Genomic DNA, 26,353 nt, shown 5'->3' with positions numbered 1-26,353 from the left:
AATAACGCTAAACTTAAAGGTCTTAAGAACTTTAAAGCTCTGATAAAAAGTTTTGAGCGAATAACCCCCCACTAAGAAAACAAAAGTGATTGAAAAGACTATTCAAGGAACGACCCATTTATAAGCATGGACGTCATCGTGCCAACCAAAGTCATTGTCTGAATGTGAATCGTCTATCTCTACAAAATCATTTTAATGTTTTAGTCTCTAAGTAATAAATAAATAAATGAATTTTTTTAGTCGATTCAAACATAAATTTGATTTTCGGCTTAAATGAGAAATAAAAATTGAGAAATTCAATTGACAAAGTATCATAACAAATTAAACCATTTGCCATGTGAATTTTGTATGCAGAATTAAAGGTGGATGGGTTGGAGAGTGTCACTAGGTTTAGCTGGGATCTCTGCACTGTAGGATCCATATTCGTAGTAGACATAGACACATCCAACAGTCTAATCGAACGCGACAAACTCGAAGAAGGCAAAGTTGTGCTAAGGAAGATCTGTGGCACTGACAATATCGAACCAGAGTTTTTAGAGCTCATTGAAGCAAGTCGAATAGCAAAAGAAGTGAAACATCCCTTCAGAAACCTCACAAAGAGACAGAACCGTCCCCAACTTATTATTGCGGTTGCGTTGCAGGTATACATACGTAAACCTATCTTACCAAAGCATATATCTTCTTCTGGATGACCATACAAGAAAGCAGTCTTGACATTAGGGGTGGGAAAAAGATCCGGAAGACCGCTATCCGACCCGTTCGACCGAGATAAAAAGTGTCCATGGACACCCGATAGTCATAACGGTCAGTGTCCGACCGGCCCGAAAGAATTGGCGGACGGTCACGGTCAAAATTCTATGTCGAAGGACCGACCGCTAACCGACCGGTACGAGTGACCGAATAGTTTGACCGACTAAACTGTCCTCATGTAGTCATGTTTAGAAGTTGACCGTTGAATTTTATAGACATATGAATATATGGTGATCGTTGGCTATAGTCATATAGTCCTCTGGAAGACCAAACATTAGTGCATGACTTAATTATATCTTGTCAAATGATGATCAGCTGTGTTTTTTTTTTTTATATATTTACTTTTGATTTCTTGGCTAAACATCTTCGTTTGTGGTAATAAAAATAAAGTTCTCAATTAAGTAAATTTATTGGAAAGTCCGGACCGAGACCGTCCGGTGTCCGACTGGACCGGTAAAATAAACGGTCTTGGACGGTCAATGGACAAAGAATTCTTGAGAGTGACCGTCCGAGTCCGCCCGAGTAAATAGGTGGTCACCAACAGTTTATGCCCGAGTCGACCGGTTCGATGAAGTTAGAGTCCGGTACCGACCGGTCCAGACCGATTCCCACCCCTACTTGACATCCATCTGCCAGATCTTTTAGTCATAATACTCAATTATGGCTTAAGATAGTAAACTTTAATTGTGACCTTTTAAGTAGATAATTTCTTAAATTATATTTATCTTTTTTCTTGCAGATCTTTCAACAATTCACCGGAATCAATGCTATAATGTTCTATGCACCCGTATTATTCGACACGCTTGGTATCAGAAGTGATGCCTCTCTATACTCGTCTGTCATCATCGGAGTCGTTAACGTTATTGCGACCAGCGTCTCCATCTACTCGGTTGACAAAGTCGACCGACGGATTCTCTTATTAGAAACTGACATCCAAATGTTCTTCTCTCAAGTACTAATTGCCATTCTATTAGGAATCAAAGTAACAGATCATTCAGATAATCTAAATAAGGGATTGCAATTTTGGTTGTAGTTATGGTTTGCACATTCGTTTCAGCTTTTGCTTGGTCTTGGGGACCATTGCGTTGGTTGAATTTGATCAGTTGGTCAAAGTATTACTGTCTGTGTTAACTTGCTCTTCACCTTTGTCATCGCTCAAGCTTTCCTCTGTATGTTATGCCATTTCAAATTTGGTATATTCATATTCTTCTCGGCTTGGGTTCTCATTATGTCTATGTTCGTACTATTTTTACTACCCGAAACAAAGAATGTACCAATCGACGAAATGACAGAAAGAGTGTGTAAACAACATTGGTTATGGACACGACGAAGACTATAACAATGGAGTGTTGAAGACTAGTGGGAATAACAATGGATATGATCCTACTTCAAGGTTATAGATTTAGGGATACTTATAAACATATATGGTTCTTCTCTTTCATGATAGATAAAGGAAAATGAGAAACCCATGACAAGATTAAGATATATTTGATATTTGATCAGTTTGAAAACTGTATTGTTTCAGATTTGATATTTTGAGTAGGCCTTCGATGCCTAGTTCTTTCAAAACAGTTTTGTGTTTCTCTTTCTTAACTGGTTGCTATTTTGGTGTTCTCTGTTTTGCTAATTTGAATTGGGTCTTGAGGTTCCTTAGGTATTTCCCCATACGAAGTAATTGATGAATGAATCAAAAGAATGAAGAACAGAAGTGTGCAATAAATTATCGATATATCAGAAAAACAACTACTCCTATATTACTAGTTGTTTCAGAAGTGGGATGTCATATATTTTGCCCCCGATGATAATTGATAGTCGCACGGAGAACCTTGAACTTCTCATATAATTAATAATATTTTTAAATCAATTCTGGCTTGATTATTATATAAACGAAATTTTACAACTATCTTTTTTGTTAAAAAAGGGAACAACCTTTACGATCTTAAGACAGTTGAGGGTCAATTTATTTTACAGAACAACTTTACAACCGTGAAGCTAATTGGGGGTAAAATAAACCAGGGGACGAGCAGTCGATGATGAGAAGATGTTTTAGGGTTTTGTAAGCGGTCGTGTGTTGTTCCAAAGCCATTGGCGAGCCTCACCTTCCAGTAATGGTGAAACCTGCAGAAAGATACATAAAGCTGGATTCAAATTCAAGGAGAGAATTGATTCACTTGCTCTTTCTTATTTCAATCTATTTAGGTTGAATAATTGGGGTCAGGATTGCCGATGATGGAACTAGTTAGGGAAGACTGATGATTACATCATATAACGCAGCTAACATTTCAGATGCCAAATTGAACAGATTCAGCATTTCTTCATCACTCTATAGGACACTTGTATCATAAATGACCAAGAGAGTTTGAACATTGTACAAGAACTGACCTTTTCCCAAACTTGGGAGTGGTAATCATTGAGCCAATTGATCTCCCCAGCAGACATCAACGAGAGCTCAACTAGTTTACTCTGCATGATAAAACAGTGGCAGAAACCCAGTGGGATTAGTCAAGCTCAACTAGAAGCTAAGACTTAACCTTTCGAAATGTATGGGCCTGGATTTCTTGGGTAGTATATTATGCATTTTCTTGGCCGTCAAGATTCTGTTCGACTATTCAATGTAAATCATTGGCATATGGAATAATGAAGAAACAGAGTATACCTGAATGGGGACGAAAGTGAGCTTCTCGAATCCCAAATATGCAATCCCTCCGAAATGGTTAGGTGTGTCGATCTCTTTCACAATTAGTAGATTCTGCAAGAAGAATTATAGTACACAAATTTTATGTTATAACCAACATTTATATAAACATATCGGGTACACTAGAGGTATACTTCCTTGGTACGCTATTAACGTTTGTGGTACATTTGGGACTATTTTCCTAGGCAATATATACTCTTTATGATGCATTTATAACAGATACACTTACTCTCAGACATCCTATCTCCGTAAAACTTAAAATCTAACAAGTTAAACAAAACATTCTTGTAGTTAACTACCCAACTAGTCGAGTTCATAGATTTATACAAAAACTTTGGGTTAATTAAGACTAAAAATTTCGGTACTCGAGCGCCAACCCAACGAAAAAGGGTACAGACAATCTGGTACATGGTACGCGAGGGAAGGGGAGTTCTGATAACATTGACCCAATCTATCTAAGTTGAAATGCAACTAACAATGTAATAGCAATTACTATTATATCTGAAGTTCCAAGTACTGGCTAAGCACTAAAGATATGAAATTAATTAGAAGATAAAACTACATATAAGTGACTAAATTTTAAAATAGGCCCAGCTAGGTGATAATAGTACCTCAATCCTAATGCCAAAAGAATGATCTTCATAATAACCAGGTTCATTGCTAACAATCATGCCTTTTTGTAGAGAAGTCATATTTCCAAATCGAAAACTTATACTTTGAGGGCCTTCATGAACATTTAGCGCAGCTCCAACACCATGGCCAGTCCCTACCAGTAAAAACACAAAGAGACATATATTATAACTACTTTTCAGTATATCATGCTATACAAACTTTTTCCCGTTAAGAAATAAGTTGATATTCGAAAGAATACCATGTCGGTAATCCAGACCGATTTTCCAGAGAAAAGAACGAGCGAATGCATCCAGCACGAAACCTGGAGTAGATTCGGGGAAAACTGCCTCATCAAGAGCTATATGACCCTGAAATTGTAAAATTCGGTCAATTGTGAGATGTACTATTGTAGGCAAAAAAAGGAACCAGTTTAGTATCAAGGGTAGCATACATGGCCCAGGAGTATTTCCAGTTCATTGAACGATCAAGAGCTATTATGAAACAGAATTCTCATGGAGTGTCAAATTTGAACTCGGTCAATAAGAGAAAGTAAGCACAGGGGATAGCAAAAAAAAAAAAATTCGTGGCCACGTCAAGTAAATAAATAGGATTCAGGTTCTTTCTCCGTTGGTCTAAATTTTTGTATGGTGCCCAGTTTAGGTGAGGCTCATTTCTCTGGTCCCCAATGACCATGCGGTTGGTGGAAGCTTCCAACTAAAACTGTATTAACAATGGCGACAAGAAAGAAGAAACCCAAGAAAATGATCACTAAAACGAGCCTCACCTGCGCCTAAATTAAAAGTTCTTTTATATATATATACACATGGTGACTGGAGAACTAAACGAAGCATAGATTTCAAACTTGAAATGGATCACGAACCTGTAATACTCGGGTGAAGCATTCTTTTTGTCTTTTAGTAGGTTCACCAAAATGTACTGTCCTTGTTATATCAGTTGTACCATCAATGTACTGACCCCCACTATCTAATAGGAAGAGTTTTTTAGCATCCACGACGTCACATGTCTCTGGTTCGGGTTTGTAGTGTATGATAGCACCATTAGCACCGGAACCTGAAAAATCATCCTACCCTTGGTTGAAAGCTAGATTAAAAGAAATCAACAATCATAATGAAAGAAACAGAAAGGGATAAAGGCAAGAGAGAGGTCCCAACTTTCGTATCTAGGCCCTTCGAATAAAATCTTGCCTCTCAAAGAAAACAGAAAAAATTGTTGAAGATATTTGTTTCAGGAACAGCAGAATTGTTTATTGCAAAGATTTTGATCAGGAAATTCACACACACAAACACACACACACACACACGCCACAAGTCATACTCATGAGAACACACACCACAAGTCACACTCATGAGAACACACACCACAAGTCATACTCATGAGGACACACACCACAAGTCATACTCATGAGAAGTTTTGACATACCACTGATAGTATCAAAGCTCGTATCCAGAAAACCAGCTTGCATTGCACGGAATTCAAGAAGCTTATCAGAAACTTCTACTTCTGTTAGTACCACATTGTTATGAATTTCTTCCTCCAGCCAAGCCCAAAACTGCGCTAGCGCAGCTGCATCTCTGCAAAGGAAAGACAATAAAATACTGTTAATATGTCTTTAATATGCTTTAGTTGTTTCACGTTTTAGGAAAAGTAACCCCAATTAGTAATACTTATTACAGTCTCAGTTAAAATCACATGTACAACATTGAAAATGTGCGACTTATTCTATAATACACTAAACTAAGAAATGAATACAAATTATACACCAAAGTTTAAAAGTTGTTCTCAGAATTTCCGACGGGGATCTCAAATTTTGTACTAGCTACTTATGCAAAAAACTCTTATAAAATTCATTTCTTACAATTTCCATCTCTTGAAATAAGTTCAAGGCAGGAAGAAACTACTAAAATATCATCATTAACGGGGTCAAGGAGGTAATGACAACCTCAAATGCGAACTCCGCATCCCATCCAGCTCAGCTTGATTTTTCACTGCCTTCGCTATAGAAATAGGGGAAACTTTATATACTCCACTGACTCTTGAAGTTTGACCATTAGGCAAAGTATTCCTAAATACTCCAGGAGGATTACCACTTGCAGACCTATATGTGGTCACAATTGCAGCATTCACACGTGATGTATCAAGCCAAAGTTGTGTCCCTTTCTTTGCCAAACTGTAAGAATAGGTAAATTTCAGGTTAAAGCAATGAAGAATTACAACTGAAACCTGAAAGCAGTGAACCCCAACTTCCTAGCAATCAGTTTTATACACTAGACAGAAGTTGAAATACCTCCAAGACTAAAGATTAAAGAACATAAGATAAACGATATCATGTAGTTTGCATTCAGAATCCACAATTACCTTTCAATTTCAGAAAGAACGGACCCATAAGGTTTCAATTCCACTCCTGAACTCTTCAGGTGAGCAAGGACCTCAGGAGTGACTTTAGAATTATCAACAAACAGCTTAGCTCCACTAATTTCCACTAGCAAGTATGCGTACATCACAGGTGAATGTGGAATATCATTTCCCCTCTACAAAATATATTCAAGTAAACAGAAACGTTTTGGAGAAACAACTAAGTAAACATTATAAAAAATTATAGTCAAGATTGTGAATAACTTACTGGTTACTTATAGCAAGATATATTTTTAAGCATGTTTCAGCAAATATGTTTGAAATTGGACAACCAAGAGTCACTTGACTGGCTTGGGGCTCTTGGGCATGGCTGAGGACCAAGCCTAACTACATCGTTTCAAAATACAAGATACCAAAATATTGAGTCACAACAACTAGGGCATGCCCTAGGTTTTGCGTTCCCCAATTTTCAGTTACAGGTAAACAACTATAACTAATTTACATTGAAAACGAGTTCATACAATTTGATGTATCATCCACATGTCCAGAGAAGACTTGATGCTCTAATAACTAAATATCATTTGAATCATATAATTACAAGTATACACAAGATCAGATGGTTAGGAAAGTAAACAAGAATAAGCCATTGAGTTGCTGAGAGAAGTGAAATAGAAACATTACCAAGTTCAACAACCAAGCAATTTCATCAAGCATAGAAATAATTATAGCAGAAGAACCAGCTTCAATAAGGTCTGATCTTAAGGAAGACAACTTTGATGAGACTTCCACACCAGCATATTTGAGGTCGTGCACTCTGATAGGGTTGATCGGAGGTTTTGGCCTTGATTCTTTCCAGATTTCATCCACAAGATTGATATCATATAAAGAAACTAACTCATGATTCCTCTTAGAGATTTCCTCCTTTAGTTCCTCTGCCTCATCAGCAGAAAAAAGAAACTGCTCTCTTCACAAAATCAAACAAAAATGGCATCACAACCATGCTACATTGGAGTATGGAGATTATCTCTGCAGATATGATAATAAAGTACAGTGAAAGATGACAAACTAAGTTGCTGTCTGTGCAGCATGGATACCCTTTTTTGGTCTTTTCTGCCAAACTGAATGCTAAATACTCATGTAAGACATTCTGATACTCTTCTCCGACACACGCTGTCACTTCAGTCGGTAAATTATGGATTTTGTATATACTTTAATACTTGTTACTCTTATGACCATAAAATACTACTCTAGGTTTACATTGATTGCTTTAAATGTAGTAAAGGTTGATCTAACAATGAAACTGGTGAACCTAAAAAGTAATCGACATGATCTTGGACAAGAAACTGTACATGTGTATATTTGTCCGCGTTTTGGACCTTTTTCCACTCACTGTGTCCGACACTTATCAGAGTCAAATACTAATACCAGTACTCGTGTCCATGTTATATAGGCATAAGTGCATAACGATTTTGAACATAAGCTTCTATCATGCGAAGAAATCAGCTGCCAAATGAAAGCAGGTGTTGATTATAGGTTCTGGTACCAACTAAACAAACTTTACCGAGATGTAAAACTCGTGTATTTATCACATACAAAATAAATAGCCTATAAGTATATGACAAATTCCAATATATCCTTGTATTGGTTACAACATTACCTTCAACGCAGATCGATCCTATACGTGGTAAGCTAGCATTTTTGTTATGTTTTATGTTAGGGGTACGTAGTACGCAACTCTGGGCGATATGTGTTTTGCAATCTTTTCCTAAACAATGCATTTAAAATACTTATCTCTAAGAATTCCACCTCCTCAAAATCTCGGCAATTTTAACTAGACAATTAGAACAAATCCTATAGAGAAGTAATCAGCTAGTCAATCTGACAGATTTACTTAAAAAATGAGTAAATTCTAGCTGGAGATTCGAAAATACTGAAAACCAATAAAAGGAACCTGGTTCCTCGTATTTAAGAGGTGTAGAGTTTCAAGTAACATTGAATGTTTCCTGTTTTAAAATTTAAACTGTAACGTAGTGAAAGGCTTTTTAAAACAGCACTATGTTGCCAAAAGCTAAGTACAAAAAATGGAGCTCAAAACATAACTCACCGGATCAATGCCAATTCTACAACCAGGAGTCAAAACATCATTTATCCATTCACTTGTTGTAGGAACTCCATAATTCCCAGCTCTCATAAGAACCCAACTCGGGCTTAGTTGTTTCTCTGCCTAATCATGACGAAAATGAGTCAAAAAAAATCCTAGAAAATGGAATGCGAAACCAACAAGTCAAGTTTCTCCCCATTAAATTTAACATACAAAACTTTAAGAAATCATAATGCCCAAGTTCTTCGACATTGAGCACTTTGAGCTAAGCCACCTAAATGTCATCTCTCTATAATAGTGATTTAAAGATTACGCAGTATCTCGAAATAGCTCAGACCACAATCAAAGGTGTAGACATGCTCTCAAAACAGCAAATCAATTTGAGCTATTATGTTCAGAGCAAATCTACTCGATCGAAAACAATATTTAAAATCTAAAGCATCATAAACTTCAAACAGAGTAAAAAAAAAAAGGTTATTTTTCTCCTCAAACCTGTAGAAAATAACGGCCATCGGTCCAGAGAGCTGCTTTATCCTTAGTAACAACAGCTGTGCCAGCACTACCAGTAAACCCTGATATATAAGCCCTTCGAGCGAAACATTCGGCAATAAACTCACTCTGTTACCAATTCAAAGAGCTCGATCACATAACACTATAACATGAATTCTATTCTTGAACCCTAGTTCTATAAAATTTCAAGTTAATCCTAGTACTTCAAAAACAAACACTGAACTCCTAACAATCATGTAAAAAGAGAAAACCCCAAATTCAGAATTTAACATCTTTAAACAATAAAGACCTTGATTAACTTCAAACCAAAACGATTAAGAAATGCCCATATTCAAAAAAGAAAATAACCTGGTGGGCATCCTGGGAAGGGATAATATAGGCGTCAATCCCAATACCAGGCTTGGAGAAGACCTCCCTCAAAGCAACAAGCTTCTCATCGGAATTTGATGAACTTTTAGATTTTCTTTGAAATTCTGATGAGGGTTTCGCTCTGATAGAACTGCTACAACTTCGAACTACCAAAAGAGGGGAATTTGGAGATGTTCTTCGTTTGTAAATTGATTGATGGGTTTTGATTTTTCCTAAAAAGGGAATTGAAAGAGAGAGGAAATAAAAGTAACGAGATACATGTGAAGAAGATAAACGAGAAGATGAGGAGAGGGTAATAGGACGATAAAGTGGAGTCATTTTTGATACTACTACCTCCACCATTAGTGAATGAAGGTCTCTCTCAAAATTAATAACAGGTTTTGATTTCGGAAGATTGAGAAGATAAAGTTTTCAGCCCTCAGCCCTCAGCCCTCAGGTAGTGTTTGTCTTTTTTTGTTAAGTCAGATCTGAAATCTGACACGAAGTCTGAATTCTGACTGTTTCTAATCTCACTGGTTGGAATGATGGAAAAGGAATTTGGGCTGACTTGAAGAAATAGTTCAATGCACCGACATCAACGCTATAATGTTCTATGCACTCATATTATTGGACACCCTTGGTTTCGGGAGTGATGCTTCTCTATACTCGGCTGTCGATGTTCGTACTATTTTTACTGCCTGATACAAAGAACATACCTATCGAAACAACATTGGTTTTGGAAGAAGTTCATGAGCGACGATCACCACAATGACTATCAAGGAAAGAACTACAGTTAGGCCGAAGGGGGCCATGGCCCCCCTCGACCTAGCCGTAGTGACCTTCACTCTAATCTACCGTAACCATGATTCAAGCGAATTGCGTATTAATACATATAATATTTGGTAGATAACATCAACTGCTAGTAGCTTCTTGGTAGGACCCTATTGTTATAATTCAAGTGACTTGTGTTCGAGCCCACATGATAGCTAATTTTATTTATTTTATGTGTTTTAAGACTTCTCTAGGTCATTAGGTGTGTTTGGAAAGGGTATACAACCTGTTTTCTTTTACATTGGCGCCCCTTGATCTTCGATCCTGATTCCGTCCCTGATGACTATAACAACGGAGTGTTGGAGACTAATGGGAATAACAATGGATATGATCCTACTTCAAGGTTATAGATTTAGGTATACTTATAAATTGTCGATATATCTGAAAATCAAGTATATTACTAGTTGTTTTAGAAGTTGGATGTCATATATTTTGCCCCAGACGATAATTGATAGTCGACTGAGAACCTTGAACTTCTCATATAATTAATAATTTCTTAAGATCAATTCTGGCTTGATTATTATATAAACGAAATTTTACAACAATCTTTTTTGTTAAACAAAGAAAAAGAAAACAACCTTTTTAATCTCAAGACAGTTCAGTATCAAACTTTTTACGAAACAACTTCACAATCGTGAAGCTAATTGGGGGTAAAATAAACCAGTGGACGAGCAGACGATGATGAGAAGATGTTTCAGGTTTTTGTAAGCGGTCGTGTGTTGTTCCAAAGCCATTGGTGAGCCTCGCCTTCTAGTAATGGTGAAACCTGCAAGAAAATTAGCAGAAAGATACATAGAGCTCGATTCAAATTCGAGGACAGAATTGATTCACTTGCTCTTTCAAATTTCAATCTATTTAGGTCGAATAATGGGGATCAGGATTGCTGAAGATGGAACTAGTTAGCAGAGACTGATGATTACATCATATAGCAGCGAACATTTCATATGCCAAATTGAACAGATTCAGCATTTCTTCACATTACATATGACATTTATGTCATAACAAAGAGAATTTTAACATTATACAAGAACTGACCTTTTCCCAAACTTGGGAGTGGTATTCATTGATCCAACCGATCTCCCCAGCAGGCATCAACGAGAGCTCAACTAGTTTACTCTGCATGGTAAACCAGCCGAGTCAGTTAAGGCTTAACCTTTCGGAATCTACGGGCCTGGATTTCTTTGGGAGCATATTTTGCATTTTCTTGGCCGTCATGATTCTGTTCGACTTTTCAGTGTAAATCATTAGCATATGGAATAATGAAGAAACAAAGTGTACCTCAATGGGGAAGAATGTGAGCTTCTCGAAGCCCAAGTATGCAATTCCTCCAAAATGGTTAGGGGTGTCGATCTCTTTTACAATTAGTAGATTCTGCAAGAAGATATATAGTACACAAATTTTATGTTATAACCAACGTTTATATAAACGTATGAGGTACGCTAGAGGTATACTTCCTTGGTACGCTATGAACGTTTGCGGTACATTTGGGACTATTTTCCTAGGCAATATTTACTCTTTATGATGCATTTACAATAGATACACCTACTCTCAGACATCCTATCTCATCTAACAAGTTAAATAAAACATTCTTGTAGTTAACTAACCAACTAGTCGAGTTTACAGATCTGTACAAAAACTTTGGGTTAATGAAGACTAAAAATTTCGGTCTTAGACCGCAAACCCAACGAAAAAGGGTACGGAGTATCTGGTACACGACACACGAGGGAATGAGAGTTTTGATAACGTTGATCTAATCTATCCAAGTCGAAATGCAACTAACAGTTTAATAGCAATTACTATTATATCTTAAGTTCCAACTAATGGCTAAGCACTAAAGATATGAAATCAATTAGAAGACAGAACTACATATAAGTGACTAAATTTTGAAGTGGAGATTGAGCTTGCAAAAGGCTAAAAACCAGCCCAACAATATGTATCAGGCCCACTGTAGATAAAGAATGAAGGGCAGGGCCAACAAGTCAGGCTGGGGGTGGAATTTCCAAAACACCCTTCTTCTTTTCGAAATTTACGAAACGGTCATCGAAAAATTCCTGGAAAACTCGAAAATTTCTGAAAAATAATCTGACACGCCTCCCATCGGACTGCGTACTTTCCATAAATTTACAAAATTGCCACCGAAAAATTCCTGGGAAATGGGAAAATTTTTGAAAAATAGTCTGACGCACCTGGCATCAAACCTTGTACTTTCCACGAATTTACAGAATTGCCATTACAAAATTTACCAACTTGCCATTTTCGTTCTTTTTTCTAGATTTATTTCTTATTTCTTTTTTATTTTCTCCCACACAAATTTCTCTCTCCAATCTCAACAAATTTCGTTCTTTTTTCCAGATTTATTTCTTATCTCTTTCTAATCTCAACAAATTTCTTCATTTTTGGTAGTTTTTCATTGATTTGTAAAAGGAAATTTTCTTGTGTACCGGGATTATTTAGTGTACTGACCATTTTTTGGGAATGTACTACACATTTTCGTACTGAGAATTTTTTTGTGTACCGGGAATTGTTCTGTGTGTTGTCCATTTGGTTATGTTCTAGACATTTTTGTTCTGGGAATTTTCTTGTGTACAGGGCATTGTTGTGACGCCCCGTGTCCCAAAATAGACACGACCACGCCCCGGCAATTCACAGACGAGACTAAAATCCGACAGAGTCTCCTCTGTAAATCGAACCGGTCGCACCTGCAAAACCTGTCATGCAAACCATACATTCGCATAAACAAGAATAAACTATTAAGCGGAAGCTAAACAAACTCAACTCAGTTTCGGGTCGAAACCCGAACCACAAACATACAAACGCCTCATAAAACACCGATACTACTTATAAACAACTCTAAGTTTTACATATATACATATTAGAGTTTGATTTCTGCGATAAATACATAACTTGAAAATAACGAAAAATCATATAAAACGACATAACTCCACTAGCCTCATCAGACAAGATCACCGGCTGGAATACACACTCCGCCTCGAGGCTACAACCAAGAACCTGCACACTAACAACTGGTAGGGGGTCAGAATACTCACCGACACGAGTTATTCTGGTAGAAGACCAATCCAAAACCCATCACGTTTTCAAAAGTTCCTTTAATAAGTTGTAAACATCATGACAAAACGAGTTATCAAACCAGTTACAGTATATACTATATACAAAACCATTTTCCTTAATCTAGCAAGCAATAGCAGTGATTAGCTGCCCACCCATGGTGCGCTCCCAATAAGAGGAGAGTACCTCAGGAGAACCTAGAGTGCGTTAGATAGTACCAGCCCATTTATGGCACTAGCTAATGCACTACGTCTCCTCGAGAAAGAGACTTACCCCTAGCCGGTAAGTCCCTCTCCCACTAAGGGACTCCGCAATCATTGAAGAGTTTACCTCATGATACATATATACCTTAAGTATCTAAATACGTTTTTGATCACCGAGTTCGAATAAGAGAGCCGTCCCCCAATACCCATGGAAGGACCTGAACCTCATTCTCTTCGGTACCCTGTCATGCATCTAATGCAATCTTTCAAAATCAGTTACGTTCATATCTCAAAACCAATATTATCATTCAATCTCGAAACCCATTTTCTCATTCAAATCATTATCTTATCAAACACGGAAGTGGAACAACCAAGAGTCATATCGCCACAAAGCAGAGGGATCCCAATCAATGTCACCTCCCAGGCGAGCGGTCAGGGTGTACGGCCCTGAGCCTCGAGCTGGAGGCACGAGCACCAATGGCCAGCAAGTGAAGCACTCTACTCCCACAGGTCTCATGACTAGTGTCGCCCACCTCACCGGTCTCACACGGATCACAACCGTGTCCACATGTCACCTACCCTCAATGGCTACGTGCCCGTAGGTTGACATAATCCGCAGTCGGGTACATACAAGAAAATCCCCAGTAGTTCGCAATCACAGTAAAAACAGTTCGAAAGCATTTCTCATATCGCATCAAAACATTTCAAGCATATTTTAGTTCATCACATAAATCGAGTTTCATGCTACCTGAACTCTAGTTATAATGGCGCATATATAACTATAGAATCTAGCATATTCATTATCTATAAAACCATGCTGGATAAAAGATTCAGAACCCCTACCTCAGTCCTTGCATCATCAAAGACCTCCCGCCTACCAGACGACCAAATTCCTCCTCATTCGCATACTCTGAGATAAGGAAGAATAACCAAAACCGAAAAGAAACATTAGGTTCTTATACCAAGAACCTTCGTAAATAAAAAGAATCATTAAAACAAAACCATGAAAACTTAAAAGCAAATTCGCTAAATTCGGAAGACTTCAAGTATCTGTCGAATCGATCTCTAACTTTCATAACCAAGTCCATTGAATACTTGAAATGCATCGAAACCAACTAACCAATTTCCCAAAAACTCTATTTTTCATTTTAGAGTCTTCATAAGCTGACAAATCATATAATGAACTCCGTAGTATAAATCTATAACTGAAATTGTCCATTTATATGAAATAGGACGAAATTCGGGTGACTATTTCTATTCCAATTCATTCCAAAAACTAGTCCAAATATGAAATTCGAGCCGTAAAATAATTCGGCAGCACCCCGTCTATATATGGTCACCCCAAAATAGTCCATAACATTCTAAACATGATCCTGAACATAAATCATTAGAAGAAATCGAATAATAATTGTCTAAATAGCTCCAAATTTCGATCCCAAACGAATTAGTACAACTATACAGTATACGAAATAACTATCACAAAACCACCAAATTCGGACGAAATTGAAAATTCTGAACGGATAGATATGTAGAACAAGTTGAATATAATTACCTGGAACAAGTTTCGTTGAATTCCGACAAAAACTCGCGAAGAAATCAACCGTTTAAATTGAACCATTAAAACCACCAAACCACCTATCAACTCTCGGTTCTCAATAGATGAAATTGGATGAACCTAATTCCTTTGTTTTAAACAGCAAAAGTAAGTGGGTCTCTTGGTGGATAAACATTCAACCCGTCACGTGTCACCCATGCACCAAACTTTCATTTTAAAACCAATTAAATAATGATATAATCCAATTTCAAAATTAAATTTGAGAATTCAATTGACCCCCCACGCAACTTGCATGCAACGCCACCATGTGTTGGCTTGACTTTTCAAACTTCCCTTAACCAGCCGAATTTTCAACTAAGTCCCTGATTTTGTCCAGATTACAAAATACCCCCCAGTTTGGACGTTTTACTAATTTAGCCCCTGTTTTGACTTGACCCAAATGTCAAATAATCCCTCAACTAAACTTGAAAACCTGGGATGTTACAATCCTCCCCCCTTATAGAAATTTCGTCCCCGAAATTTAGATCAACTCGCTTGTTTATGCCCTGTCCTTTCGACCAACTCTGAATTTGAGAGAACCTGACCCATTTCGAAAATCACAAACTCATTTCCTCTAACAAAAGTCAATCTGGCAAAACTCTATAAACAAACTAGATCCAATGCTTCATATCCCGAAATTTTTCTACATAGCCACACGACTCAAGAATATTCAATAACAATAACTATCTTTCATATGAAGAGATAAAGAAAAATGAAGACCTCTATAATCTATATATAAGAATAAGTTCTCGTTGATCCCATATCCTCAAGAAAATACCATTCTCGATAATATAAGAAAATATCGTTGTCCATAATATAATAAAGAATGAATACCTCCATAATCTATCTATAAGTATAAGTTGTCGTTGACCCCACATCCTCAGGAAATATCGTTCTCAATAATATAAGAAAATACCGTTGACTCGATAAAATAAGAAAATGAAGAATGAAGACATCTATAATAAATTCAAGTCAACATCGGCGTTGACACTATAATCTCAAGAAAAATATAGTTGCTGTCGATAAGATGATAAAATGAAAATAGAAGTCCGCCATAATATCTATGCATGTCATGGATAAACCAATCCTCGAAAAATTCTACAATAACTTAAGAACCCCCGATATTTCTAATACCCAACACCAACAATTCATATAACCTCTAATATCGAAACATTTTGTCAACACAATAAAATCCAGATCCATACTTATCTGTAATCAAACTGAAACAATACACCCTCGAAATAACCTGATCAAAGTCAATCTCAACTATCTTTAAATGATCTGATCGAAGCTCATAACTGAAGGAATGTGTATAACTACCATGAGATCTACAATACCAAGTCTGACTCATCTCCTCATCTACTATTGTCTAAGATACTTCCACAACATCAATATGTCGATTTGCCCAAAATTTACCTCTGAAACCTCTTAACCCTTGTCTGTCCTCCCATAACATCTTGTACAACATTGCAAGAAATCTACAACAATCTTAAACCATCCGTCGAGTCTTCCTTTAGCGAGTAAAACGAATCAAGAAACGAAAATCAAAAGAAACAAATACATATATAGCATCTTTTATTCTTGGTCGCTTTTAATCTTGAAGCTTTTAGACACCTAATCTTAGCCAATTTTATCTTTCCCTAAAGTCTAAAGCAGTCAATGCTCTAAACTATACACGACTTATTGGCCACCAGAACAAGTGCTCTGATACCAACTGTGACGCCCCGTGTCCCAAAATAGACACGACCACGCCCCGGCAATTCACAGACGAGACTAAAATCCGACAGAGTCTCCTCTGTAAATCGAACCGGTCGCACCTGCAAAACCTGTCATGCAAACCATACATTCGCATAAACAAGAATAAACTATTAAGCGGAAGCTAAACAAACTCAACTCAGTTTCGGGTCGAAACCCGAACCACAAACATACAAACGCCTCATAAAACACCGATACTACTTATAAACAACTCTAAGTTTTACATATATACATATTAGAGTTTGATTTCTGCGATAAATACATAACTTGAAAATAACGAAAAATCATATAAAACGACATAACTCCACTAGCCTCATCAGACAAGATCACCGGCTGGAATACACACTCCGCCTCGAGGCTACAACCAAGAACCTGCACACTAACAACTGGTAGGGGGTCAGAATACTCACCGACACGAGTTATTCTGGTAGAAGACCAATCCAAAACCCATCACGTTTTCAAAAGTTCCTTTAATAAGTTGTAAACATCATGACAAAACGAGTTATCAAACCAGTTACAGTATATACTATATACAAAACCATTTTCCTTAATCTAGCAAGCAATAGCAGTGATTAGCTGCCCACCCATGGTGCGCTCCCAATAAGAGGAGAGTACCTCAGGAGAACCTAGAGTGCGTTAGATAGTACCAGCCCATTTATGGCACTAGCTAATGCACTACGTCTCCTCGAGAAAGAGACTTACCCCTAGCCGGTAAGTCCCTCTCCCACTAAGGGACTCCGCAATCATTGAAGAGTTTACCTCATGATACATATATACCTTAAGTATCTAAATACGTTTTTGATCACCGAGTTCGAATAAGAGAGCCGTCCCCCAATACCCATGGAAGGACCTGAACCTCATTCTCTTCGGTACCCTGTCATGCATCTAATGCAATCTTTCAAAATCAGTTACGTTCATATCTCAAAACCAATATTATCATTCAATCTCGAAACCCATTTTCTCATTCAAATCATTATCTTATCAAACACGGAAGTGGAACAACCAAGAGTCATATCGCCACAAAGCAGAGGGATCCCAATCAATGTCACCTCCCAGGCGAGCGGTCAGGGTGTACGGCCCTGAGCCTCGAGCTGGAGGCACGAGCACCAATGGCCAGCAAGTGAAGCACTCTACTCCCACAGGTCTCATGACTAGTGTCGCCCACCTCACCGGTCTCACACGGATCACAACCGTGTCCACATGTCACCTACCCTCAATGGCTACGTGCCCGTAGGTTGACATAATCCGCAGTCGGGTACATACAAGAAAATCCCCAGTAGTTCGCAATCACAGTAAAAACAGTTCGAAAGCATTTCTCATATCGCATCAAAACATTTCAAGCATATTTTAGTTCATCACATAAATCGAGTTTCATGCTACCTGAACTCTAGTTATAATGGCGCATATATAACTATAGAATCTAGCATATTCATTATCTATAAAACCATGCTGGATAAAAGATTCAGAACCCCTACCTCAGTCCTTGCATCATCAAAGACCTCCCGCCTACCAGACGACCAAATTCCTCCTCATTCGCATACTCTGAGATAAGGAAGAATAACCAAAACCGAAAAGAAACATTAGGTTCTTATACCAAGAACCTTCGTAAATAAAAAGAATCATTAAAACAAAACCATGAAAACTTAAAAGCAAATTCGCTAAATTCGGAAGACTTCAAGTATCTGTCGAATCGATCTCTAACTTTCATAACCAAGTCCATTGAATACTTGAAATGCATCGAAACCAACTAACCAATTTCCCAAAAACTCTATTTTTCATTTTAGAGTCTTCATAAGCTGACAAATCATATAATGAACTCCGTAGTATAAATCTATAACTGAAATTGTCCATTTATATGAAATAGGACGAAATTCGGGTGACTATTTCTATTCCAATTCATTCCAAAAACTAGTCCAAATATGAAATTCGAGCCGTAAAATAATTCGGCAGCACCCCGTCTATATATGGTCACCCCAAAATAGTCCATAACATTCTAAACATGATCCTGAACATAAATCATTAGAAGAAATCGAATAATAATTGTCTAAATAGCTCCAAATTTCGATCCCAAACGAATTAGTACAACTATACAGTATACGAAATAACTATCACAAAACCACCAAATTCGGACGAAATTGAAAATTCTGAACGGATAGATATGTAGAACAAGTTGAATATAATTACCTGGAACAAGTTTCGTTGAATTCCGACAAAAACTCGCGAAGAAATCAACCGTTTAAATTGAACCATTAAAACCACCAAACCACCTATCAACTCTCGGTTCTCAATAGATGAAATTGGATGAACCTAATTCCTTTGTTTTAAACAGCAAAAGTAAGTGGGTCTCTTGGTGGATAAACATTCAACCCGTCACGTGTCACCCATGCACCAAACTTTCATTTTAAAACCAATTAAATAATGATATAATCCAATTTCAAAATTAAATTTGAGAATTCAATTGACCCCCCACGCAACTTGCATGCAACGCCACCATGTGTTGGCTTGACTTTTCAAACTTCCCTTAACCAGCCGAATTTTCAACTAAGTCCCTGATTTTGTCCAGATTACAAAATACCCCCCAGTTTGGACGTTTTACTAATTTAGCCCCTGTTTTGACTTGACCCAAATGTCAAATAATCCCTCAACTAAACTTGAAAACCTGGGATGTTACAATTGTTCTGTGTACAAGCTAGGGGTGGGAAAAGAGTCCGAGAGCCCGATATCCGAAGCGTTCACCCGAGTCCCGAAGAAGCCCGTGGGTTCCCGAACCCGATGATGGGTACTACCCGCCCAGCCCGCTAAATTTTAGTGGGCGGGCTCGGGCATTTGACTCCACCCGTGGGTCCTTAAGCTACCCGAGAAGTTAGTCTGACTTTACCTTTATAGGCACTGGCCTTATTTTATTCATTCACCTGCGGTCCTCCACCGTTGGATGAGGGATCTTTAAAATCTCCCTCATTCGTAAGATTTGAACACAATTATCCCTAATATAAACCCTAAATTCCTTGACCTCTTCATTTCTACCACAATCCCAGCCCCACTATCCCCTTCTTGCTCTCACCTTCCCTCTTCCTACTCTCTCTTCTGTCACCTCTCTTTCTTCTCTTGTTGCAACTCTCCGCCTCTTTCATACACTCTACTTTCTGTCTCCCTTTAATTCTTTAATATTGATTTATATTATGTGAGGGTAGGAGATGAGAACTGCAAGATAATAGAAGACAAGAAGAGGGTCAATCTTTATTTAAGTCATAGTTAAATTTAACTTAGATCTATAGAATGAATCATATGTGATGAAGATATCTTTTCTTTTGTACATTGATTTGTTTATTTATTTCATGATGAGCAAATCCTTTAATCTGTTATGTGTATTGTCAAAAACAAATCTGATGTGAACTTCAGATCTTGATAAGAACAAACCTAATGAAATCTTAGGTCTAAAAAAAAATATATTTGGTTATGTACTAGACATTTTTGTAGTGGGAATTTTCTTGTGTACCGGGAATTGTTCTGTGCACTCGCCATTTGGTTATGTACTAGACATTTTTGTACTGGGAATTTTTTTGTGCACCGGGAATTTTTCTGTGTACTGTCCATATGGGTTCAGTACTGGACACTTTTGAACTGGGAATTTTCTTCTGTACCGGAAATGGTTTTGTGCACTGGCCATTTGTTTATGTACTTTGATGTTTTTTGAGATGAAGAAGATAAAATGTGAAACAAATAAGAATGATGAAGAAAAAAATTAAGAACATACTAATTTTTAGAGACAAAAAGACAGAAAACTTTGATGTTTTTAGAGATTGAAAGAGATGAAGAAGATAAAATGTGAAACAAAATAAAATCGATGAAGAAGATTTTTGGATGTATAAATAAGAAGAAAGAAGGAGCTGAAACAAAATATAATGGGCGGGATTCAAAACAATTGGCTGAAATTTCGTCAAAAAATGGCGCCATTTTTGAATTTTTCAAAAATCTGAATGTTTCTCTGAAATTACGTCATGTACGGGAAATTAATTGATTCGCGGTCGTCCGTCAGATTGTCAGAAAACACAAAAATTTTCCGTGGAGAGATAAAAGAGAGATAAAATAAAATAAAAACCAGAAAAGTGTAAGCTGTCCTAAGAATTTGGACTTGGTTCATTTTTTTTTTGAGGGGGAGGTAATGCTTATTTACCCTCCATTTTTTGAGCCAGGCCATAATTATATGAGTCCATGGATATATACTCCAAAATAATGTTCAAAAAGGGTTTGGGATCCAATCTTCCCAAAAAATGGATTTTTAGCCCTTTTACCATATAGACGTAAAAACCCTCACTTTCTAAAACATAGTCCCGTCAATGTCCCACCTTCATATTTCACGGGTTTTTAATTTGGGGGCAGAAAGAATCTGGAAAGGCAATATTTGTAACGGATCAGGATATTTTCCAAAACAGATTTTCCAAACAGATTTGGAAAATGGATATTTTCAAAACAGATTTTCTCTCTCATCCTTTCAGATTTGGAAACCAAATCTATATATCACTTTCTCTCACTTAACTTTCAAATTTGGAAAGAGTATATTTTCTGAGATCAATTAGCGTGATTTGGGGGTTAATATTCAAAACATATATATCAACTTTCTCTCACTTAACTTTCGTTTTTACTCATACATAAACACACATCGAATACAAATTATGAAACAAGTTCGTAAATTATGTGTTATTTATGACGAGGAAATCATCATTTGTCATATATACAACGTAATTTATCATATGTATGTGTGACATGTCCATTATGTACCATCGAATACTTATATTATTTTCTGACATAAATTACTTGTTTTTTACGCGTACATGTCCATTATGTACCATAAAACATGGTAATATGTTAGGAAATGTAAATCTGAAATCATGTTTTTTGTAATAAAGTATGTGATTTATCATAAATTATGTATACTGTATAGTAAATAACACAACCTTTGTACAACTGAAATGAAATTTTATTGAACAATAATCTGTGTTTTATTGTAAATGAAAATAACATAGTAGACTAGGTAACTTAAAAACAAACTTCGTTGGAATGTTGCCCGAGCTCTCGATCCTTACTGTCTTTGGTCTTCCAGGTCTACGGCGAATCAAACATGGTAGTGTTTTTGACTCTTCATTAAATGTACGTGGTTCATCAAAGTTAGGGGCAGGACTTATATGTTCCTTGTAAGTCTTCTTCAGATACGACTCCATTACCCAAACAGGATCATAGAAACAATCTTCTTCATCGTAACTTATACTTCTATAGTTTATGTGATGATTCTGTAGGAAATTCCATCAGTGCTGGTTTACTACAAGAAAAAAAACATGTACATTAGTTAGAAAAACTTTTAATTTATCATAAACGACATTAAACAATGAATAAATTATCCCTAATGTTTGATAAACTTCAACATGTGTTGGAGATAAATAGTATTTTAGTTTGAATCACATTGACACTGTAATATAACACAAATATGTGTAATTTGTTATAAATTACATGTACTGTTTCAGATATTACTCAATTATACGTACTTTATGAATAATTAAACATTCTTTTTAAATAAGGCTGCTAAAGTATGTATAACTGTTAACAGATTACATATATTTTACATTCTGTTATACAGTTGCAGTACGGCCGAATTGGCGTAATGTACTTTAAAGTATGAAAAATTTAATACGAATTACTTATAATGTACATTCTGTTAAGAGAAACCGTACGGAATAATATCTTGATAAAAAATTGTACGGATGCAAAGTTCTGATGTGAAGAAATGTCAGAAAATCAAAAACCTAATATCAGAAAATCAAAAATCTAAATTACAAATCTGAAATCTTATGTATGAAAAAAAGAATGAAAGATGTTTCGGTTTTAGAAAGAGATCAAAATCTGGTTTGTAAACAAAATTATTAAAACGATTTATTATCAATAGGAAAATTAAATCTAATGAAATATTATATGATGATTCAATGATAAAGTGATTACAACCATTTATAAACAAATTCATATAAATGTTAGAAGATGTTAAGCGAAAACATAAATTTGAAAGATGGTTTCTTACCTTATAATAAGATGAAACTGTAGATCTTGAAAATAAACTTGATATGAAGAGATATAAATGGAAATGGAGTTCTGAGCTTGTGTGTTGGATTAGAAGACGAATGTTTGAAAAACAATCTAATGAAGATGAAACAAGATTTCTGAGTTTAATGGAGGTTTTGTTATGTGAATCGGATTTAGAGAGAGAGAATAAAGAGGTTTCGGTTACTGAAAATATTGAATCACGTTTCTTTGTTTAGAAACGTGATTGGAGAGGGAATGTGGGAGATAAAAATGGAAGAAGATCTTTATGGATTTTGAAGATAAATCAGTTATAATATATATTTTTTTTGTTTAGAAACGTGATTGGAGAGAGAATGTGAGAGATAAAAATGGAAGAAGATCTTTATGGATTTTGAAGATAAATCACTTATAATATACGAGGAAGGTTAGATTAGGAATTATGATTTATTTGGTATTCTAGGGATTTGTGTTTTCTCTCTAGATAAGACCAAATGGACTATATACCCGTTTATATTATTATTTTGGTTTTGGAATCTTTTATAGGATTATAGAGGACTATATCTCCTAGTATGACCCGTTTTTTTGGCTATAAACTGAAAAATTATAATTATATATCTTCAAGGTTTATATCTTGGTAACGATTGAAGGTTAAAGCCCATTTTTCAACAAATCTCTCTTTCTCTCTCCTTCATTAATTCTCCCTCTAATCTAAATCTCTCTTTCTACGGTTCTACCACAAATCAATCTCTTAAATCTCTCTGTCTACCTCAAATCTCTATCTTAAATCTCTCTTTCTACCACTAACCTCTCTGTCTTAAATCTCTCTGTCTACCTATCGCCAATATCTCTCTTAAATCTCTCTTTCTACCTCAAATCTCTCTTAAATCTCTCTTTCTACTACAAATCTCTCTCTTAAATCTCTCTCTCTCAGTAAATTAATTTCTCTCTACCTCTGGCAGATCTCGGGTTTCTATTTTTTCCATACTTTCCTGATAGACTTGGTAAGATCTGTTTCCTTCTCTTACTAACAATTTGTTCCATTGTTTTTACTTGAATTGGTTTCTTTGTTCTTGATATCCAACCGCCCCAGACCTCTCTCTAATTTAGAAAACCCTAGGCCTCTCTCTTCAAAAGAGAGCAAAGTAACAAATCTAGATTATCAGTCAGTGAGATGGAGAAGCTTCATCCAAATATTGTAGAAGAAATAGTTTCTCGTGTTCCTCCCGAATCCATTGTCCAGGCTAAACTTGTTTGTAAAACTTGGCTAAATATTCTTAGTAACAAAAAGTATGGCATCTTGATGTCCTTTGAGATAGATCCTGCCCTTCGAGAAGAGTCTAGTGTAGAACTCTATTATGGTGATTTTGATGATATTATTAATTACAATGACAACCGGCCGCTATACTCTAGACCCATGGTAAAAAAGATCGATCATCCTCCTATTGGAAAGCGAGATTTTAGAGATGCCATAATTGGTTCGTGCAACGGTTTGGTATGTTTTTCTATTCTACACCAAAATATCTTAGATCCTGTTCATATATGTAATCCCTTTACTGGAGAATATTTTAATCTTCCAAGACTACATGGAATAGAAAGGTACTCTTTTGTAGCACGTGGATTTGGTTACTTACAATCAACTAATGAATACAAAGCCTTAAGAATCTACTACCCTAAGGGTGAAAGAAAACCTCCCGAGGGGTTTGTACAGGTATACACTCTTGGGGATGGCCGTGGGTGGAGAAACATAGAAGGAACTGTCAACTACATGTTAACTGAATACAGGTCTGGAGGTACTTTTGGTCCAAACGGAGCTATTAATTTCATAACGAAAGATTACAAAATTGTGGGATTTGATTTGAGAGAAGAGAAGTTTCGGGTGCTTCCATCACCATCTTGTTTCCATGAGGTGGATTGGCCTGAGGCATTTTCTCTCCGAGTTTTAGGAGGAGATTTGTGTTTTATTCACTCCAGACTCCCACCACGTACGTTTCGAGCCTCTGTGGATAAAAAAAAACCGCAATTTGTTGACATATGGTCCTTTAAGCAAAAGGAAGGGTGTTGGAATTGGAGCAAGGATCTTAGGATCCTTAGTCCTAAGGATGAATGGCCATTATATGATCCATTTTTCATAACAAAGAAACATGAAGTAGTGTTATGGGAAATCAACGCTGGTTTTGTTAGTTATGATCCGAAAACTAAAACCACCAAGAAACTTGTTGAAGATAACAAATTGGATCATTTTGAAGCGATTCTTCACATGAACACCAATATTTCCTTGAGAGATATCAGATATGGGTGTTAGGTCTAAGATGAGAAGAAGAAAAGAAGAAGATAAGATTAACTTGAGGTGAATTTCTTTCTCTTTAGTTTTTTAAATTTCTTTCTCTTCACAGTTTAAGAGCAATTACTATCACATCTTAAGTTCCAACTAGTAATGGCTAAGCACTAAAGATATGAAATCATCAATTAGAAGACAGAACTACATATAAGTGACTAAATTTTGAAATAGGCCAGAAGGTAGTGTTTGTCTTTTTTTGTTAAGTCAGATCTGAAATCTGACACGAAGTCAGAATTCTGACTGTTTCTATCTCACTGGTTGGAATGGTGGATAAGGAATTTGGGTTGACTTGAAGAAATAGTTCTATGCACTGGCATCAACGCTATAATGTTCTATGCACTCGTATTATTCGACACCCTTGGTTTCGGGAGTGATGCTTCTCTATACTCGGCTGTCGTTATCGGAGCTTCTTTCATCCTCCATCTCTATCTACTCGGTTGACAAAGTTGGCCAAGGGGTCTCTTATTAGAAGCTGGCATCCAAATGTTCTTATCTCAATTAGTAATTGCAATTCTGTTAGGAATCAAAGTAACAGATCATTCAGAAAATCTAAGTAAAGAGATAGCAATCTTGGTTGTAGTTATGGTTTGCACATTTGTTTCGGCTTTTGCTTGGTCTTGGGGACCATTGGGCTGGTTGATTCCAAGTGAGATATTTCCATTAGAAACAAGATCAGCTGGTCAAAGTATTACTGTTTGTGTTAACTTGCTTTTCACTTTTATCATTCCTTAAGCTTTCCTCTCTATGTTATGCCATTTCAAGTTTGATATATTCATATTCTTCTCGACTTGGGTTCTCGCTATGTCGATGTTCGTACTATTTCTACTGCCCGAAACAAAGAACAAACCTATGGAAGAAATGATAGAAAGAGTATGGGAAACAACATTGGTTATGGAAGAAGTTCATGAGCGACGATCACGACTATGACTATAACAACGGAGTGTTGGAGACTAATGGGAATAACAATGGATATTATCCTACTTCAAGGTTATAGATTTAGGTATACTTATAAATTGTCGATATATCTGAAAATCAAGTATATTATTAGTTGTTTCAGAAGTTGGATGTCATATATTTTGCCCCAGACGATAATTGATTGTCGCGTGAG

The 26,353-nt window shown here is 36.5% G+C and overlaps 2 protein-coding genes, 1 long non-coding RNA gene and 2 pseudogenes across 3 annotated transcripts; 3 read left to right on the top strand and 2 right to left on the bottom strand.

The window, feature by feature from the left end:
• Positions 1 to 366: 366 nt before the first annotated feature.
• LOC147559224 (sugar transport protein 13 pseudogene) lies at positions 367 to 26,240 on the top strand (annotated as a pseudogene).
• LOC147559227 (sugar transport protein 13 pseudogene) lies at positions 1,688 to 10,570 on the top strand (annotated as a pseudogene).
• On the bottom strand, positions 2,603 to 9,933 carry LOC147559228 (Metallopeptidase M24 family protein). The gene is made up of 13 exons (XM_086661074.1): positions 9,390 to 9,933; positions 9,024 to 9,149; positions 8,535 to 8,654; positions 7,112 to 7,387; positions 6,434 to 6,606; positions 6,018 to 6,245; positions 5,498 to 5,649; positions 4,938 to 5,128; positions 4,317 to 4,425; positions 4,057 to 4,211; positions 3,407 to 3,499; positions 3,133 to 3,213; positions 2,603 to 2,868 (listed from the first exon to the last, which is right to left on the bottom strand). Exons 1-13 carry the CDS (start codon positions 9,750 to 9,752, stop codon positions 2,797 to 2,799), a joined length of 2,139 nt encoding a protein of 712 aa, XP_086517200.1. The 5' UTR covers positions 9,753 to 9,933; the 3' UTR covers positions 2,603 to 2,796.
• LOC147559226 (uncharacterized) lies at positions 12,971 to 18,277 on the bottom strand. Its single transcript, XR_015234536.1, has 3 exons — positions 15,042 to 18,277; positions 14,333 to 14,399; positions 12,971 to 13,243 (listed from the first exon to the last, which is right to left on the bottom strand). It is a non-coding gene; the product is annotated as an uncharacterized LOC147559226 (long non-coding RNA).
• On the top strand, positions 23,560 to 25,209 carry LOC147559225 (F-box protein At3g07870-like). The gene has a single exon (XM_086664339.1). It carries the CDS (start codon positions 24,079 to 24,081, stop codon positions 25,207 to 25,209), a length of 1,131 nt encoding a protein of 376 aa, XP_086520465.1. The 5' UTR covers positions 23,560 to 24,078.
• Positions 26,241 to 26,353: the final 113 nt, after the last annotated feature.

Source organism: Eschscholzia californica, unplaced genomic scaffold (genome assembly GCF_041429995.1).
Source record: "Eschscholzia californica isolate CP2 unplaced genomic scaffold, dmEscCali1.0.p SCAF_2, whole genome shotgun sequence".
Taxonomy (NCBI): domain Eukaryota; kingdom Viridiplantae; phylum Streptophyta; class Magnoliopsida; order Ranunculales; family Papaveraceae; genus Eschscholzia; species Eschscholzia californica.
Note: the sequence above shows the minus strand (reverse complement) of the source record. Positions and strands in the feature narration are given on the sequence as shown.